General features: G+C 45.5%; 6 protein-coding genes and 2 non-coding genes across 8 annotated transcripts in view; 6 read left to right on the forward strand and 2 right to left on the reverse strand.

Annotated features, from left to right (window-relative positions):
• LOC126558780 (transcription initiation factor TFIID subunit 9) overlaps nucleotides 1-5,640 on the reverse strand; it is a 406,967-nt gene extending 401,327 nt beyond the window's left edge. Inside the window, exons 1-3 of the mRNA XM_050214847.1 lie at nucleotides 5,577-5,640; nucleotides 5,323-5,482; nucleotides 4,566-5,239 (exon numbers count right to left, since the gene is read on the reverse strand). Coding sequence (XP_050070804.1) covers nucleotides 4,593-5,239; nucleotides 5,323-5,482; nucleotides 5,577-5,582 — 813 coding nt within the window. The 5' untranslated portion in view covers nucleotides 5,583-5,640 and the 3' untranslated portion in view covers nucleotides 4,566-4,592. The remainder of the gene's footprint in view (nucleotides 1-4,565; nucleotides 5,240-5,322; nucleotides 5,483-5,576) is intronic.
• Nucleotides 1,145-2,047, forward strand: LOC126559142 (ras-like GTP-binding protein RhoL). Its single transcript, XM_050215257.1, has 3 exons — nucleotides 1,145-1,405; nucleotides 1,518-1,635; nucleotides 1,820-2,047. The coding sequence occupies exons 1-3, from the start codon at nucleotides 1,145-1,147 to the stop codon at nucleotides 2,023-2,025; spliced, it is 585 nt and encodes a 194-aa protein (XP_050071214.1). The 3' UTR covers nucleotides 2,026-2,047.
• On the forward strand, nucleotides 3,241-4,449 carry LOC126558403 (replication factor C subunit 4). The gene is made up of 3 exons (XM_050214416.1): nucleotides 3,241-3,362; nucleotides 3,424-4,291; nucleotides 4,357-4,449. Exons 1-3 carry the CDS (start codon nucleotides 3,241-3,243, stop codon nucleotides 4,447-4,449), a joined length of 1,083 nt encoding a protein of 360 aa, XP_050070373.1.
• Nucleotides 5,641-6,701: 1,061 nt separating the features above from the next.
• LOC126557958 (L-dopachrome tautomerase yellow-f2-like) lies at nucleotides 6,702-9,104 on the forward strand. The gene is made up of 4 exons (XM_050213886.1): nucleotides 6,702-7,013; nucleotides 7,096-7,201; nucleotides 8,055-8,713; nucleotides 8,784-9,104. Exons 1-4 carry the CDS (start codon nucleotides 6,702-6,704, stop codon nucleotides 9,078-9,080), a joined length of 1,374 nt encoding a protein of 457 aa, XP_050069843.1. The 3' UTR covers nucleotides 9,081-9,104.
• Nucleotides 9,105-9,412: 308 nt separating this feature from the next.
• Nucleotides 9,413-11,257, forward strand: LOC126558062 (L-dopachrome tautomerase yellow-f2-like). Its single transcript, XM_050213999.1, has 5 exons — nucleotides 9,413-9,592; nucleotides 9,686-9,933; nucleotides 10,192-10,764; nucleotides 10,849-11,040; nucleotides 11,108-11,257. The coding sequence occupies exons 1-5, from the start codon at nucleotides 9,448-9,450 to the stop codon at nucleotides 11,255-11,257; spliced, it is 1,308 nt and encodes a 435-aa protein (XP_050069956.1). The 5' UTR covers nucleotides 9,413-9,447.
• A 261-nt stretch (nucleotides 11,258-11,518) lies between these two features.
• LOC126559826 (L-dopachrome tautomerase yellow-f2-like) lies at nucleotides 11,519-12,942 on the forward strand. The gene is made up of 3 exons (XM_050215999.1): nucleotides 11,519-11,651; nucleotides 11,722-11,960; nucleotides 12,022-12,942. Exons 1-3 carry the CDS (start codon nucleotides 11,519-11,521, stop codon nucleotides 12,934-12,936), a joined length of 1,287 nt encoding a protein of 428 aa, XP_050071956.1. The 3' UTR covers nucleotides 12,937-12,942.
• Nucleotides 12,943-13,365: 423 nt separating this feature from the next.
• Trnag-gcc (transfer RNA glycine (anticodon GCC)) lies at nucleotides 13,366-13,436 on the forward strand. The gene has a single exon. It is a non-coding gene; the product is annotated as a tRNA-Gly (tRNA).
• A 472-nt stretch (nucleotides 13,437-13,908) lies between these two features.
• Trnak-cuu (transfer RNA lysine (anticodon CUU)) lies at nucleotides 13,909-13,981 on the reverse strand. The gene has a single exon. It is a non-coding gene; the product is annotated as a tRNA-Lys (tRNA).
• Nucleotides 13,982-14,124: the final 143 nt, after the last annotated feature.

The following is a 14,124-nucleotide window of genomic DNA, read 5'->3' on the forward strand; positions in this document are numbered from 1 at the left end:
GAATTTGAAGTGAACTGCATCACAAAAATCGCACAGGATTGCTGTCTCCAGAGGACACAAGATATATGCAGAAAATTCTGCCGAGCAGTGAAATCTTAAAGAAGCTTCGGCCAGTTTTTCTTTACAGAAATACTTTTCCTTGGCGAATGAATGTGGTGAAATTGTGGTCTATTTGCGTGAAATAACGTCGTCGTTGGTCCTGATCTTTGACAACAATGCTGGCACGATTTGCACGAAAACATGTGATTTTAATACATACAGCATACAGGATGATAATGAACGATCAAACAATTAAATAAAATTGAAATGTAAACCGTTACGTTCAAACATATATTTTTACACTTTGTTGGAAATTGCTCAATATTTTTTCTCTTTCGCCTATTAAAACCAATACAGCCAGCAGCACTTTCCCATCATCTGTCGCTTTCCTTTGGGCAGGTTGCTATTAATTTGTTACACCGCTAGCAACAACCATCTCCCACGTAACCGAGAGATAAAGCTATTCGCGGTTTCGATAAAAGATATACCGATACGTCTCATTTCCTTCCGATTTCTTTGCCAATCGGTGTTGTTTTTTTTTGCTTCTTCTTAAGGCTGTTTGCCTACCCCGTCCGTTATGTACTAATTGGTCCTCTAGCGTCATCATCCGTATCGTGGCCTATTCGCCACTGTTGGAAGTTTGTTTCGCACCTTTGTATCGTCTTGTGTAAACAAATGCAGCACTTGCTTTCTGATAGCCATTTTCTCTCACGTTACGCGCCCGTTGCTACCATGAGGAACACTAAACGATTTTCAAGATCACACTTTGTGAAACCAACCGGGGCGCTGGGCCACGTTTAATACGTCGCCCACCGTGTGCGGTCGAACTGCATTTGGCAGGAAAATGAAAACTTTCTCACTCGCTCGATAAACTGCGCCAAGTTTCATGCTTCGGGGCTGATCGTAGTGTGCCCGAGACAGGGAAAGGAGGTAGTCCTAGCAGCCGTCTTGGTTTAGGGGCAGCCCTTTCCGAGCTGATCACGTGTCTGATGGTGGTCTGTTTAAACGCTTAATGTGTTATTTCATTGCTTCTTCTCTCGACAGAACTCGACACTCCCAGACTGATCAGGTAGTTGACGGGTAGTTGAAAACGGCCAAAACAGGGATGACGATCACGGGAAGCAGTAATGGTGGCGGCGGTGGTATGAGACCACTGAAAGTGACGACCGTCGGGGACGGCATGGTCGGGAAGACCTGTATGCTGATCACCTACACGCAGAACGAATTTCCCAGCGAGTACGTCCCGACCGTTTTCGATAACCATGCGTGCAATATTGTTGTGGACGGTGCCGATTACGCGCTTACCCTGTGGGATACGGCCGGCCAGGAAGATTACGAGCGATTGCGACCACTCAGCTATCCGAATGTAAGTATGGGTTGGTTCTAAAGAAGACTGTTGGCACAGTTTTGCTCTGTCCAACTGTAAATAAAAAAACTCTTCATGTCCTCTGTTTCTTTCTTTTGTAAACTATTTCCAGACCGATTGTTTTCTCATCTGCTACTCCATATCTAACCGCACATCTTTCGATAACGTGCTGTCCAAATGGTACCCAGAGATAAGACATTTTGCACCCTCCGTTCCAATCGTGCTTGTCGGTAAGTGTGACCAGCGTTCTTACTGGTGTATGTACAACAGCCCTATACTCATTCGTATTTTTGCTTTTCTTTTCCTACAAAATAAAACTGGGCCGCGATAACGTTGGGGAACCTCGGTTACCGCCCTTCTCAATTCTACAAACCTATCTGCCTACCTACACCTGTTCGGCTGTCGTTGTGGCAGGCACCAAGAGCGATCTGCGAGTTCCCGGGTCGGAAAAGTTCGTCACCACGGCCGAGGGCAAGAAGTTGAAGCACAAAATCAAAGCCTACGCCATGGTGGAGTGTTCCGCAAAACGGAAGCTTAACCTTGCGGAAGTGTTCGACGAGGCGGTGCGAGCTGTCGAGAAGAAACCGCATGCGGGGCCACGGATCTGTACGATACTATAGGTTAAGCGTTAGGGTGGTTAGCGAAATTGATAGATCGATCTTATGGGCTGGCGAGACGGTACAATCAGGTTAGGGACGACATTTTATAGGAATTGTACTCATGTAAAACACTACGCTAAAACCACGAGTTCGAAGTGAACTTTAGTTGACTGTTGTTATTAGGTGAAGAAAATTTTAAGTGCACTTGACCTCAACAACATCCATTACCCGACATACTAGCCCTGACAGATACACGTTGTTGAATTTTTTTCTGCAGTATTGGTTCTAATAGTGTAGCGGTAAATCCTGTGCTAAAAATTGTATTAACAGATGCGAAACATCTGGAATTATTTTCACTAGAAGCCCACCCATTTACTTTACGGGGTGTGTGCCATAACAAAAAAAAGCACTGTTGTATTTTTCGGAAGTATTCTTCATACACTCATACAGCGTTCTTCCTGTTTATTATCAATCTGGGTTTATAGCTATCTGCCAACCACCATTGTACAGCGATAGTGCTTCTTCACTAGCGTTTCTAAGTGATTGAAGTAAGGAAACGATTGAGCAAACCCATTTAAAAGTGTGTAGTTAGCTGAGGAAAACGATTGTTGAAGAATATTTACAGTGATATAAAGGCGTAGAGATTGGTTGGAAGTGTAAGGATTAGCGAAATGCGTGCGTATTGGCTACGAATGTTAAACGGTGAAAGCCGACTCTACCGATTAAGGCTTACACTTGTACTGTATGCTCGTTTTATATATTTGTTAAATAAACTAGTCATTTAAAGCTGAATGAAACAAATAAATCGTTAATTGCTTTTTGGAATTTGTACATAGTTTTGGAGGAATAAAAATAGTTTCAAAACTCTTTACTAGGAAATAATTAGTAACAATCGAGTTTTTTTAATCGTGAAAACATTTAGTTTTTCATTTTATATCTTGTAGAGTATTTTACTGTTTAAAATTTTATTTCCTTCCAACGGTTTGAATTACGTTTTCAAAAATCACGTGGCATTCCACTGTGCATTTATTTTTCTCGAAGAACCTTTCAACATCCTCTAAAGAACCTAGCAAATGTTCGCAGACCGGCACTGACATGTCAACAAATAACCGCGCAAATTCTTTACGCTGAGCGGCATTTCCAGCAGTTCTCGTTTGTTTCACGATTTTGTTTTGGTGTGTATGTTATTGAGCAGAATTTAGTATTTTTATCCTGCCCGCAACACTCAGCAAAAGCATGCAGGCATTTTTAAAAACTGGCCGTACAACTGGAGAAAGTTCTTCCACCGGTGCAGGTGGTGAAGGCGGAAGCACTTCCACCAAGCGAACGAAACATAGCGTACCATGGGTAGAGAAATAGTAAGTACGGTTAATTGGACGGTAGATTGCAGTTTACCGTATGCGCACCTCCTTATTGCAGCCGTCCCAAAAGTGTCGATGATGTGGTTGAACAAGCGGAAGTGGTTGCCGTCCTACGCGAAAGTCTCTCAACCACGGATCTACCGAATTTGCTACTGTACGGACCGCCCGGTACTGGCAAAACGAGTACAATTCTTGCCGCGGCCAGGCAACTGTTTGGCGATATGTTTAAAGAACGCATTCTCGAGCTGAACGCGTCGGACGATCGTGGCATAGCGGTGATTCGAAACAAAGTGAAAACGTTCGCACAGCTGACGGCTAGCGGAACCAGAACGGACGGCAAGCCCTGTCCACCGTTCAAGATCGTTATTCTGGACGAGGCGGATGCGATGACACACGCTGCTCAGGCCGCTCTGCGTCGAACGATGGAAAAGGAAACGAAAACCACGCGGTTCTGTTTGGTTTGTAACTACGTGTCACGGATTATCGAGCCAATCACATCGCGCTGTACCAAATTTCGTTTCAAACCGTTGGGAGAGGAGAAAATTATTGAGCGATTGCGCTACATCTGCGAGCAGGAAGGTGTTCAGGTCGATGAAGACGTTTACAGGGACATCGTTAATATTTCCGGTGGTGATTTGCGACGAGCCATTACCACCCTACAATCGTGCCACCGGTTGAAAGGCACTCAGGCACGCATCGAAAGGCAGGACATACTGGAAATGTCGGGTGTGGTACCGGAACGCTACCTGGAGGAATTTATATCGGTTTGCAAAAGCTCGAACTATAGCAAGCTAGAAGAATACGTTCAAAACCTTGCATACGATGCGTACAGCGTGGGGCAACTGTTTGAGCAGCTAACCGAGTACATTGTGTACAACGACGGACTGACGGAGAAGCAAAAGGCTCTAATCTGCGAAAAACTTGGTGTAAGTAACTGTATTTTTATGTTTTGTGTAATTCTTTTTTTTTATTCGTTGTTTTACAATTGCAGGAATGCTGCTTCCGACTACACGGCGGAGGTTCGGAATATATTCAGATAATGGATTTAGGCTGCGTCACAATTCAGGCTCTCAAGGACCAGTGAGGAGACTTATGTTAATAAAATCGATCGATTAAGCTTAAATATCTCATATTTCTTGGATGAATGGGCTTTGTTTCTGATTGCTCAGTTAATGCAATTTCAGTCACACACACATAGACGAGTGTTTATTGTAAAAGACTATTAAATTATTCCACTATTTCAAAGTCATCTTCTTCCCGCTTGCGTTTGTTGCCGTTGTTCACCTCTCCGAACTGGTCGTCCGTTTCCATTTTAATTTCCACTGCACCAGCAACACCTGCGGCGGTACCGGCGGACGAACCGTTGCTTCCACCCAACCCAACTGATGTGACCGCCGTTTTGGCTGCTTTCGTTGTCGTCGTCGGTGTTGTTTTCGGTGCCGTGCTAAACTTAAACACCGGTTTCGGAATGCTAACTACCTGCGTCTTCGGGGTGGACTGCACGGATGGCCGCTTAACGCCTCCACCGTCTGCTCCGCCGGCCGCTGCTTTGGCCGACTTGAGAGATGATCGCCCATCGAGTGCGGATTTGTTCATGCGCTTGGGTTGCTGTGCGGCACGAAGCTTGTAGTTACACGCGGACAGGCAGTAACGATCTGGCGGCAGACGCAAACCACAATGGGTTTTAATTAGTGGCAGCGGTGTAGCATTGCGCACACGCGCTATCTCGAGCAAAACATCCCGCGGCGGAGGCCTTGTAAATGCTTTATCCAAAATCATTTGTGTGGCCAGCTTCACATCATCCAGCTCGATCACCTTTTTCCGTGCATGATTGGCGTATATTTTCGCATCGTCCAGAATGCATGTTACGTATCCTTAAAAACAGTGCAACAACAGTGTTGTAGTTAGATGTTTCTGTGTGCGGTAGTTTACGTGCTAATACGCGGTGAGTACATACGGTAGGTAAATTCCAGCAGCTGGTTAATGACCCGTGGCTCGTAATCGGTAGCACCGAGCTCTTTCAGGATCGACATCACAACTTGGGCATCTTTCGGTATATGCTTTACCTGATTGACTATCTTCACCTTTTCGCCTTTCTCTCGATCGGTACTTTGAAGCTGAAGAGCAGGAAGAGAAGAAAAATAAAGAAGGGTTTTGGTTTTTTCAACAAAACACACACGAAAGCTAAAGGCTTGTACAATTTTCACTTACATCCATGGTGGAGCAAAACAATCCGCAGAGTGCGACCAAAGCATCAACAAACACGACTAAGAGCTGTCAAAGAGGGCTGTCAAATACCAAAGCAAATATATGCAAGGTGGATCCCTTTTGTCAAACATGAAGAGTGAAATATTTCTAATAACATCAATGAAAAATTTCAACGAATACGGAAGAGAGAAGAAAATGCGAGCGTGAGCACATTTGAAATTGGGAAATTAATTTGATTTTGTAAATTTAAAATCTAATCAATTATTCTCATGCCCATTCAAAAAACTACGGACATTAGGATTGTTGAAAGAACATTCGTTTCATCCCTTGTTTGTAACGAACCGACAGACCACGACCACGTGTCTACAAAGCCATTACACGATGTAATGCGCTCTTTGCAAATCTCAACTCTGCCTCTTTAGAACGACACACCAAGAAGTTCTTATCACCGTTCCGTTTTCTGAAAGACCATTTCAGATTTGGACTGAATGAAATATTCGGAAAATCCGTCTTATGGAGCCTGAATTCCACGAGCAATTCGGTGTTTGAATTTACAGTATGCTAATGCATTAGTAAGAAAGGTGAAAGTTCAAGCACTCCAGAACTCTTCAGCTTTTGGTAGGCATCAGGTGCGTATAACATTTTCTTAGCAAGAATAACATCAGCAACAGGTTGTTGACCAGCAACGTCGCAAAATCGGCCTACCTGTCTGGCAGGTAAAGAACGCACAAACAAAAAAACCGTTTAGAAATTAAACAAACGAAGAAAGATTCTCCACAAACGGATGCGACCCATGTCACCTTAACAACAAACGTAGCTAGGCAAAGACCAAAAGAGTGAAGGAACCGACTCGAGATAATAAAAATGAAAGAGGGGGAAGAACAAACGGTAGGAACCGGTCCAGCTTAAGCGAAGATTCATGAGATTAAAGTCACAGCAACAACAAAAAAAAAATCTTCACACACGAACTCTATTTATTCGTCTACCAAGACGCGCAGCATCATTTGTGAAGTGTGATCGTCGCCGATCGGTCACAGCGCGAAAGTCGGGCTAGTGATAGTAGTCAGCAGTCGGGGATCAAGTGAGAACAATTCCGGTAACCAGTGTCTGTTTGTCGTGTGTTCACAAATGGCACACGCGTTTCTGCTCCTGCTGGTCACCGTTGTGGCCCTCGCCAACGGCCAGGTAGACGAGGTATTAAAATGGCAGAAGGTGGAGTACGATGTGCCAGCGGAAGTGTTGCAGCGTGAAAATGGTTACATACCGATCGGAAACATTCCGATGGGTGCCGTCCATCACAAGAACCGGGTGTTTGTGGCCGTAGCACGCCGTCGCTGGGGTATCCCGTCGACGCTAAACGTGGTCGACATTGCACCACCGTTCCCCAACACGAACGTTGTCCTGAAGCCGTATCCTAACTTTGCACTCAACGAACTACGGGTAGGTGGGGCGCACATTGTTGTTCCTATTTTGTGTTTGTGATGCACTAAACAATTGCTTTCTTTCTTCCATGCTTCCGTAGGCGGATCTGCAACCGGACGAGAATCGTATCGTAACGGTTTACCGTCCACGTGTCGATCGCTGTGATCGGTTGTGGTTTGTCGATACGGGCATGATGGAAATCCCCGGTAAGTTTCAACATAATCCGTACGAAGCAATACATATATAGAGCAATAGGTGGGAAATTTGCCCTAATTTGCCTTTGCCGGCATTCACGTTATCACGTTGTTTAGGTTCAAAACGTTGAACTAGCCTCTCCCGAAAGGTCACAATAATCAACGCACCGTACGTAGACAACCACGCCTCAAACCTAAAATGGACGTAAAACGGAGAGTAACATTTTTTTCCTGTTGTTATTGCACTAAGATTGGGATCTGGTCCCATCTGTGTTGTTGCACTAAGATTGGCTTTCTTAACGTTCTTTTCTGCCGAATCGTGCGTTATTTCCCGCAAAACATGACCATCGTATGTGGTTTGGTGGGTGAAACCGGTTACACACTTTATCACGTCGGGGGACCGGTTTCCGAATCGAACAGGTTCGAGATGTGTGATTTCCGATGACTGTTTCCCAGCGTATCGTGCTGTCGTTTCGGAAAACAAACCAAATCTGGTCAAGGTTTGGGCGAGCATACTGACTAGCAGTCTGGAAAGTTTGGGATGTCCTTGCATGGTTACCATTTTTGGCGGAGACAATTCTTTCCCTTGAGATTTGTTTGTCAAAGTGGGATGAGTAACTCCGGCTGATGCGGTAGAAGCTGAAGGACATTCGGGTGTAAAATGTTCAATAAAATCTATAGTCTTCTTAGTCCCCTTAGACCCTCATGAGGCTGGATTAGTATGCAAATAATCGCTCTCACAAAAGGTAGCATCACAAATGGCAAACATTAATCAAGCTTAGGTTGAAGTCTCACTATTCTGCATACATTACATGAAGCATTACACAATAGTACATCAATTCACATCCCCATTTTCCTGTTGCAGGTAATTTTACCATCGTACAAAGGCCCTCCGTATGGTCGATCGATCTTACCACCAACCAGCCAATCCATCGTTTCGAAATACCCAAGGAAGCAGTCGAAACCGGGTACGGTTTAACGTCCATCACGCTCGACGTTGATCCGACCGACTGCGAGAAGGTGTTCGTTTACATTTCCGACCTGCAAACCTACCGCATGGTAGTGTACGACTATGCGAACCGACGTGCGTGGCGCTTCCTGCACAACTACTTCTTCCTGAACCCGGTCGAGGGTGACTACAACATCCAGGGCATTAACTTTGCCTGGGACGATGGTATCTTCTCGATCGCGCTCGGCAATCCGGATCCGGTCACCAAGTTCCGCACAGCCTATTTCCACGCACTGTCCAGCAACTCCGAGTTTACCGTGTCGACGGAAGTGCTGCGCAACGAGACGGCTTCCCAGCGGTCCTGGCACGGGACGGACTTTAAGCTGCTCGGGTACCGCGGCAGCAAGTCCCAGTCAAGCATACACGCGTTCGATCGCGAAACGGGTGTAATCTTTTTCGCCCTGATCCAGCAGAACGCGATCCTGTGCTGGGACTCGAACAAACCGTTCGCACCACAAAACATGGCGATTGTGTACAAGAACGATCGCGACATTGTTTATCCCAATGATCTGTCGGTGAGTATCTCGCGGTGGGGTAAGCGATATTGGTGGACGAAATTTTTTATACTTTGTTTGGTGTTTGCAGATCGATCAAAACGGTTACGTATGGTTCATGACGAACTCGATCATTAAGCTACTCTATGCCCAGCTGAATTTGGACGAGTTTAACTTCTTCGTGTGGCGTGCCAATATTAAGCAAATCATCAAGGGTACCGTTTGTGATCCGGCCAATCCGCCGAACGTGCATTCCGGACAGCGGTTCGGTGACGAGTACAACAATGATCGCGTAACGTTCTACGAGTTCAAGGACAAGCACGGACCGGGCGGTGGTCCATACGGTGGCTGGGGGCACGGCCCAAGTCGTCCCGGTCGACGACCGTGAACGAGGTTCCAAAACGGTTTCACTACCACCACTCTAGCTAGAGGACCCACCAGGGGTTCGCCACGAATGTAAGAGCATCAAATAAACGACGTCTTGGTTGTGTTCGACTTTTTCCCCCCTCACAACCATCGCTTAAAATCTACCCCTTGTACCGCTTTTTCGTGTGGAACTGTAGTGGTGGCGTTTAATACATTATTTTTATTTGCAATCTACCCCGCGCCAACCGCAGAACCTGACAGAAGAAGGAAAAGAATGTTAAATCAATAATGTCGGGGACGCGAAACCGGTTCAGTGCAAACGAAAACCGTGCCCACAGAATATAGGCTGTCCTGCGTGCCAGAACGTACCGTGCTGCATCTGAGACAAGATGTGTGAGAAAGGCACGTCCGCGCTGTTGTGCGTCACACTGCTCGTAACGGTGACTTTGTTCGGTTCGGTAGCGGAAGCGGATGAGTTTGAAGAAGTGTTTCGTTGGAAGCTGCTTGACTTTAATAATACCGGCTCGAACGAAGGTAGTTCGCTTCTTTGATCCTAGAGAATAGGGCTGGTGGTTCCGGTGCATGGTGTTGTTTTGTATTCACGATTTTCCATTACCAACACTGCAGATGGAGTTTTCTTCCCGGACGTGCCGGATGATGTGCCGGAAATGGTGGCCCTGAATGAAAGTTTCGCACCGTACCACAATCTACCGATGGGTGTGACGCATCACAAGGGCCGAGTGTTTATAACCGTGCCGAGACGTCGTACCGGCATTCCATCCACGCTAAACGTGATCGTCTTGGATCAGGTGCCGGATGGTGAGAAATCGCCCAAATTGGTGGCGTACCCAACGTTGTTGACGAATGAGTTAAGGGTAAGAACAACAATCGCAATGAAAAATGGATGACATTGTGAGGCCTTGTTACGCACTAAAGAACACTCTTGAATTAATGCATTCGTTTGCGCAAGTCACTGGCTCCACGATCACTTCCGTCATTTTTTTGTTGTTGCTTTTTGCTAGAACCTATAATTGTAGTTGTTTTTTTGGGAGCTAGTTGTGTGGCTCTTCTGTTTGTTTAAACTACTTCAAAACTTCTCGCGTATATTTTGCTATCATCTCGTTTGAATGCAGAGTCCTTACCTGCCGGATCCCAAAAAGCTTATCTCGGTTTATCGCACCCGTGTGGATCGTTGCGATCGTATGTGGTTCGTCGATACGGGATTTCTCGAATATCCCGGCCACCGCAAGCAAGTACAGCGACCATCACTGTGGATCATTGATTTGCTGCAGGATCGCAAAGTGCGACAGTTCGAAATACCGGAATCGATCGTAGCTGAAGGTCACGGCATGGCGAGCGTTACGATCGATTCCTCGAGCGACGATTGTGACGGTGCGTACGCTTACATACCCGACCTTGCGTTCTACCGGCTGTACGTGTACGGATTCCGGGAGAATCGGATGTGGAAGTTTCAGCACGAGTTCCTCTCGTTCGATCCGCGCATGACCGGGTTCAGTGTGGCTGGGGTACGGTTCCGCTGGAACGATGGTATCTTCTCGTTAGCGGTTGGAGCAGAAAAATCGGAACAGGAAGGACGGACGGTGTACTTCCACGCAATGGCTAGCACATCCGAGTATCGGACCAGTTCGCGTGTCCTGCAGAATGAAACGCTTGCCAACGTCGGAGGGTACGATCATTTGTTTACGGTACGTTCTTGATCATATTTTTTCCCTTTATGCGATGACATTCGGCCTCATTCCTTTTTTTTATTGTTCTTTCCATCTTTCCAGCACGTCGGTGAACGTGGCATCAAAACGCAATGCACCATTCACCAGTACGACCCGCAGACAGGTGTGCTATTTTACGCGGAAGTCAACCGTAACTCGATCGGTTGCTGGAATTCTGCCCAAAGCTTCGAACCCGAAAATCATGGCATCGTACACTTGGACAATAAAAACTTTATCTACCCATCCGATATGACCGTAAGTACACACTGATCAGGAACTCCTTAGCAAAACTAAGCAAACCAATACTTCCGTTCCACGACAGCTCGACAGTGATGGTGACCTGTGGGTCATGACAAACGGACTGCCAAGATGGCTGTACGCAACGCTCAACGCTGATGACTATAATTTCCGCATCTGGCGTCAGAAACCGTCTAAGGCAATCGCAGGAACAATCTGTGCACCCGGTGCATAAGCGCACTGTGTAAAGCGCTCTAGTAAACACTTAAGTACTACACTGTATTGGTTGTGGGGGGGCTGGATCGGTTTGATGATGTGTTCGGGTCAGTGATTAACGATCTAGCGATCGTTTGTGATAGACTTCCCAGTGCTGAGCAGACTGTTGACTTTCACGGTAATAAGTTTCGCAGTGTTCGGTTGGATTAATAAATTTTATTTGGCAAACTTATAGAAATAATAGTTTAATAGCAAGCAAATCCTTCCTGTAGAAAGCGGTATGGATGTCGTACGTCTTCCTGTTGTCGCCATTTTGTGTGCGTTGCTCGTGTTTGGTGGAAATGGTACCGAGTTTGAGAAAGTATTCGAATGGAAACAGATGTCTTACAGTGACCTTCCCGATCTAAGTAAAGGCAGGTCTCGACTCAACGCATCGCAAGTCAGTTCGCAGAAGTATAGCGTTGTGATTCTTTCCGCTTCTAGGCAACATTCCGATACTGTTTCCTCGAGCTCAAGGAGATGTAGAGAATGAAACGTTCCAGGCTTACGGTAACATTCCAATGGGTGCAACGCATCACAAAAACCGTTTGTTCATTACCATACCACGCCGAAGACCGGGCGTTCCAGCAACACTTAACGTGATCGATTTGACAAAGATATCGCCCGGTGATCGAAGTCCATCCTTGAAAGCATATCCTACCTATCCGATCAATGAGCTGCAGGTTGGTGGCTTCAGAGATCTCAAAACACAAATCATTGCAATTAAACAACGCATACTTTCAGCCACAATATGCACCAGACTTGAGACGGCTAGTTTCGGTGTACCGCACAAAGGTGGATGCCTGTGAACGGCTATGGTTTGTCGATACGGGCATGCTGGAATATCCGGACAATCGGCAGCAGATTCAACGTCCCCAGATCTGGATCGTCGATTTGAGGCGCGATCAGCTTGTGCAACGGTACACGATTCCGGAATCAATCGTTCGGGAAGGGGTCGGTATGGCTAGCATTACCGTGGACGTGGAGTCAACGAATTGCGGTGAAGCATACGCGTATATCCCGGATCTTGTTGCAAACGCCATCCACGTGTACAGTTTGCGGGAAAATGATATGTGGTCGTTTAATCATACATCGTTTGCGTACGATCCGAAGCGGGCCACTTTCAATGTGGCCGGACAGAGGTTCCAGTGGGATGATGGTGTGTTTTCGATCGCGATCGGACAGAACGATACGGTAGCAGGATCGAAGCTGGTCTACTACCATCCGATGGTTAGTACGACCGAGTTCGGGACGTTTACAAGTGTGTTGCAGAACAAGCGAATCGCACAGTCTGGATACTATGATGGTCTGTTTGAGGCGTTGGGTGAACGAGGTCCTAATACGCAGTCTACCATGCATCACTACGATCCTGGCACCGGTGTCCTGTTCTATGCCGAGGTAAACCGAAACTCTATCGGATGCTGGAACACAAATCAGTTCTTCGGCGCGGACAATCACGCGGTAGTGCATCTAGACAATCGGGAACTGATCTATCCGACTGATTTGACGAGTGACTCCGAGGGTGTGCTGTGGGTGTTGACAAACAGTCTACCAGTATGGATCTATTCGCGTCTGAATGAGAGTGAGTACAATTTTAGGTTGTGGCGACAGGATCCAGCAATTGCCATTCGTGGTACAAAGTGTGATAATGCAGTTTAGACAGTGTTGAAGGTGCTGTTGGCATATGGCTTTTATTGGGTTTTCATCTCACGTGCATCGTATGGGAATAAAATATGATAAATTACAAAATAGATGTTGTACAACTTCATACATGGTTTATGGTTTAGGATTGCTTAATTTCTAACTGTTTAAAAAATAAACAACCAACAAAGAACCCTTCGCCACCACCTTTCAGTCTGTTTTTTTATTTCTTACCGAATTGCAAGTCTTTGATTGATTAAAACTTCAGAAATATGTACAAAGTTAGCAAAATAAAAAAGGATAAGAATACGGCGCCGAATTGTAAGACTTTAACTAAATAAAGAATAGAAAAGAAGTTTTACTTCAGTCGAACAGTTGAACAATAAAACAAATTAAAATTTAGCAAAACAATCAACAACAAAGTAACTATTCTCAAATTCATAACAAGCATCGGTGGTTCAGTGGTAGAATGCTCGCCTGCCACGCGGGCGGCCCGGGTTCGATTCCCGGCCGATGCAATTTTTATAATTTTGCTCACGTTTTTGCTTGTTTTCTTAACATATTTATATACCTTTGCATTTGCTACATAGGTTTGCCTTACTGTTTTGGTGTCAAGTTGTTTTATTAGTTATCCTTTTGTTGATAAATTTATTCCATTCATTATTATTTGACATATGTACATATGTGGTATCTGATGCTGCACAACAATTGGTAGCTTGGTATGCGAAAACCTAAAAAAAGATGCTGAATTGTCACAGTCAGTCAAATCTATCTATCGCCCCAGGTAAACCCCTGTTGGCAACAAACTGGCTTAATAATAGGACTATTATAAGTCAGATTTTTTCAAAAGAATGCCCCACTACCAACCACCGTACCCCGCCACACTGCGAAACACTCTACGATCCTCTTTTACTTCCTCTCTCTTTTACTTCCCCCCTACCCTCTCTGTCTATATTTTATTCAACCCACAACCACTCAAAAAACTTTGTGCGCCCAACGTGGGGTTCGAACCCACGACCCTGAGATTAAGAGTCTCATGCTCTACCGACTGAGCTAGCCGGGCTGAGTGCTAATTGAGTTGTAAATATTGTAGTAATACAAAATGGCTTCCTGAAGAATCACATCACGTTGTTTCAAGATGTTGATTTCTGCATTAATCTCACTACTTTGTGTGAACCATGAAACCATTGCAGTTGTTAGATTATG

The sequence above is a fragment of the Anopheles maculipalpis genome, chromosome 2RL, assembly GCF_943734695.1.
Source record: "Anopheles maculipalpis chromosome 2RL, idAnoMacuDA_375_x, whole genome shotgun sequence".
NCBI lineage: Eukaryota > Metazoa > Arthropoda > Insecta > Diptera > Culicidae > Anopheles > Anopheles maculipalpis.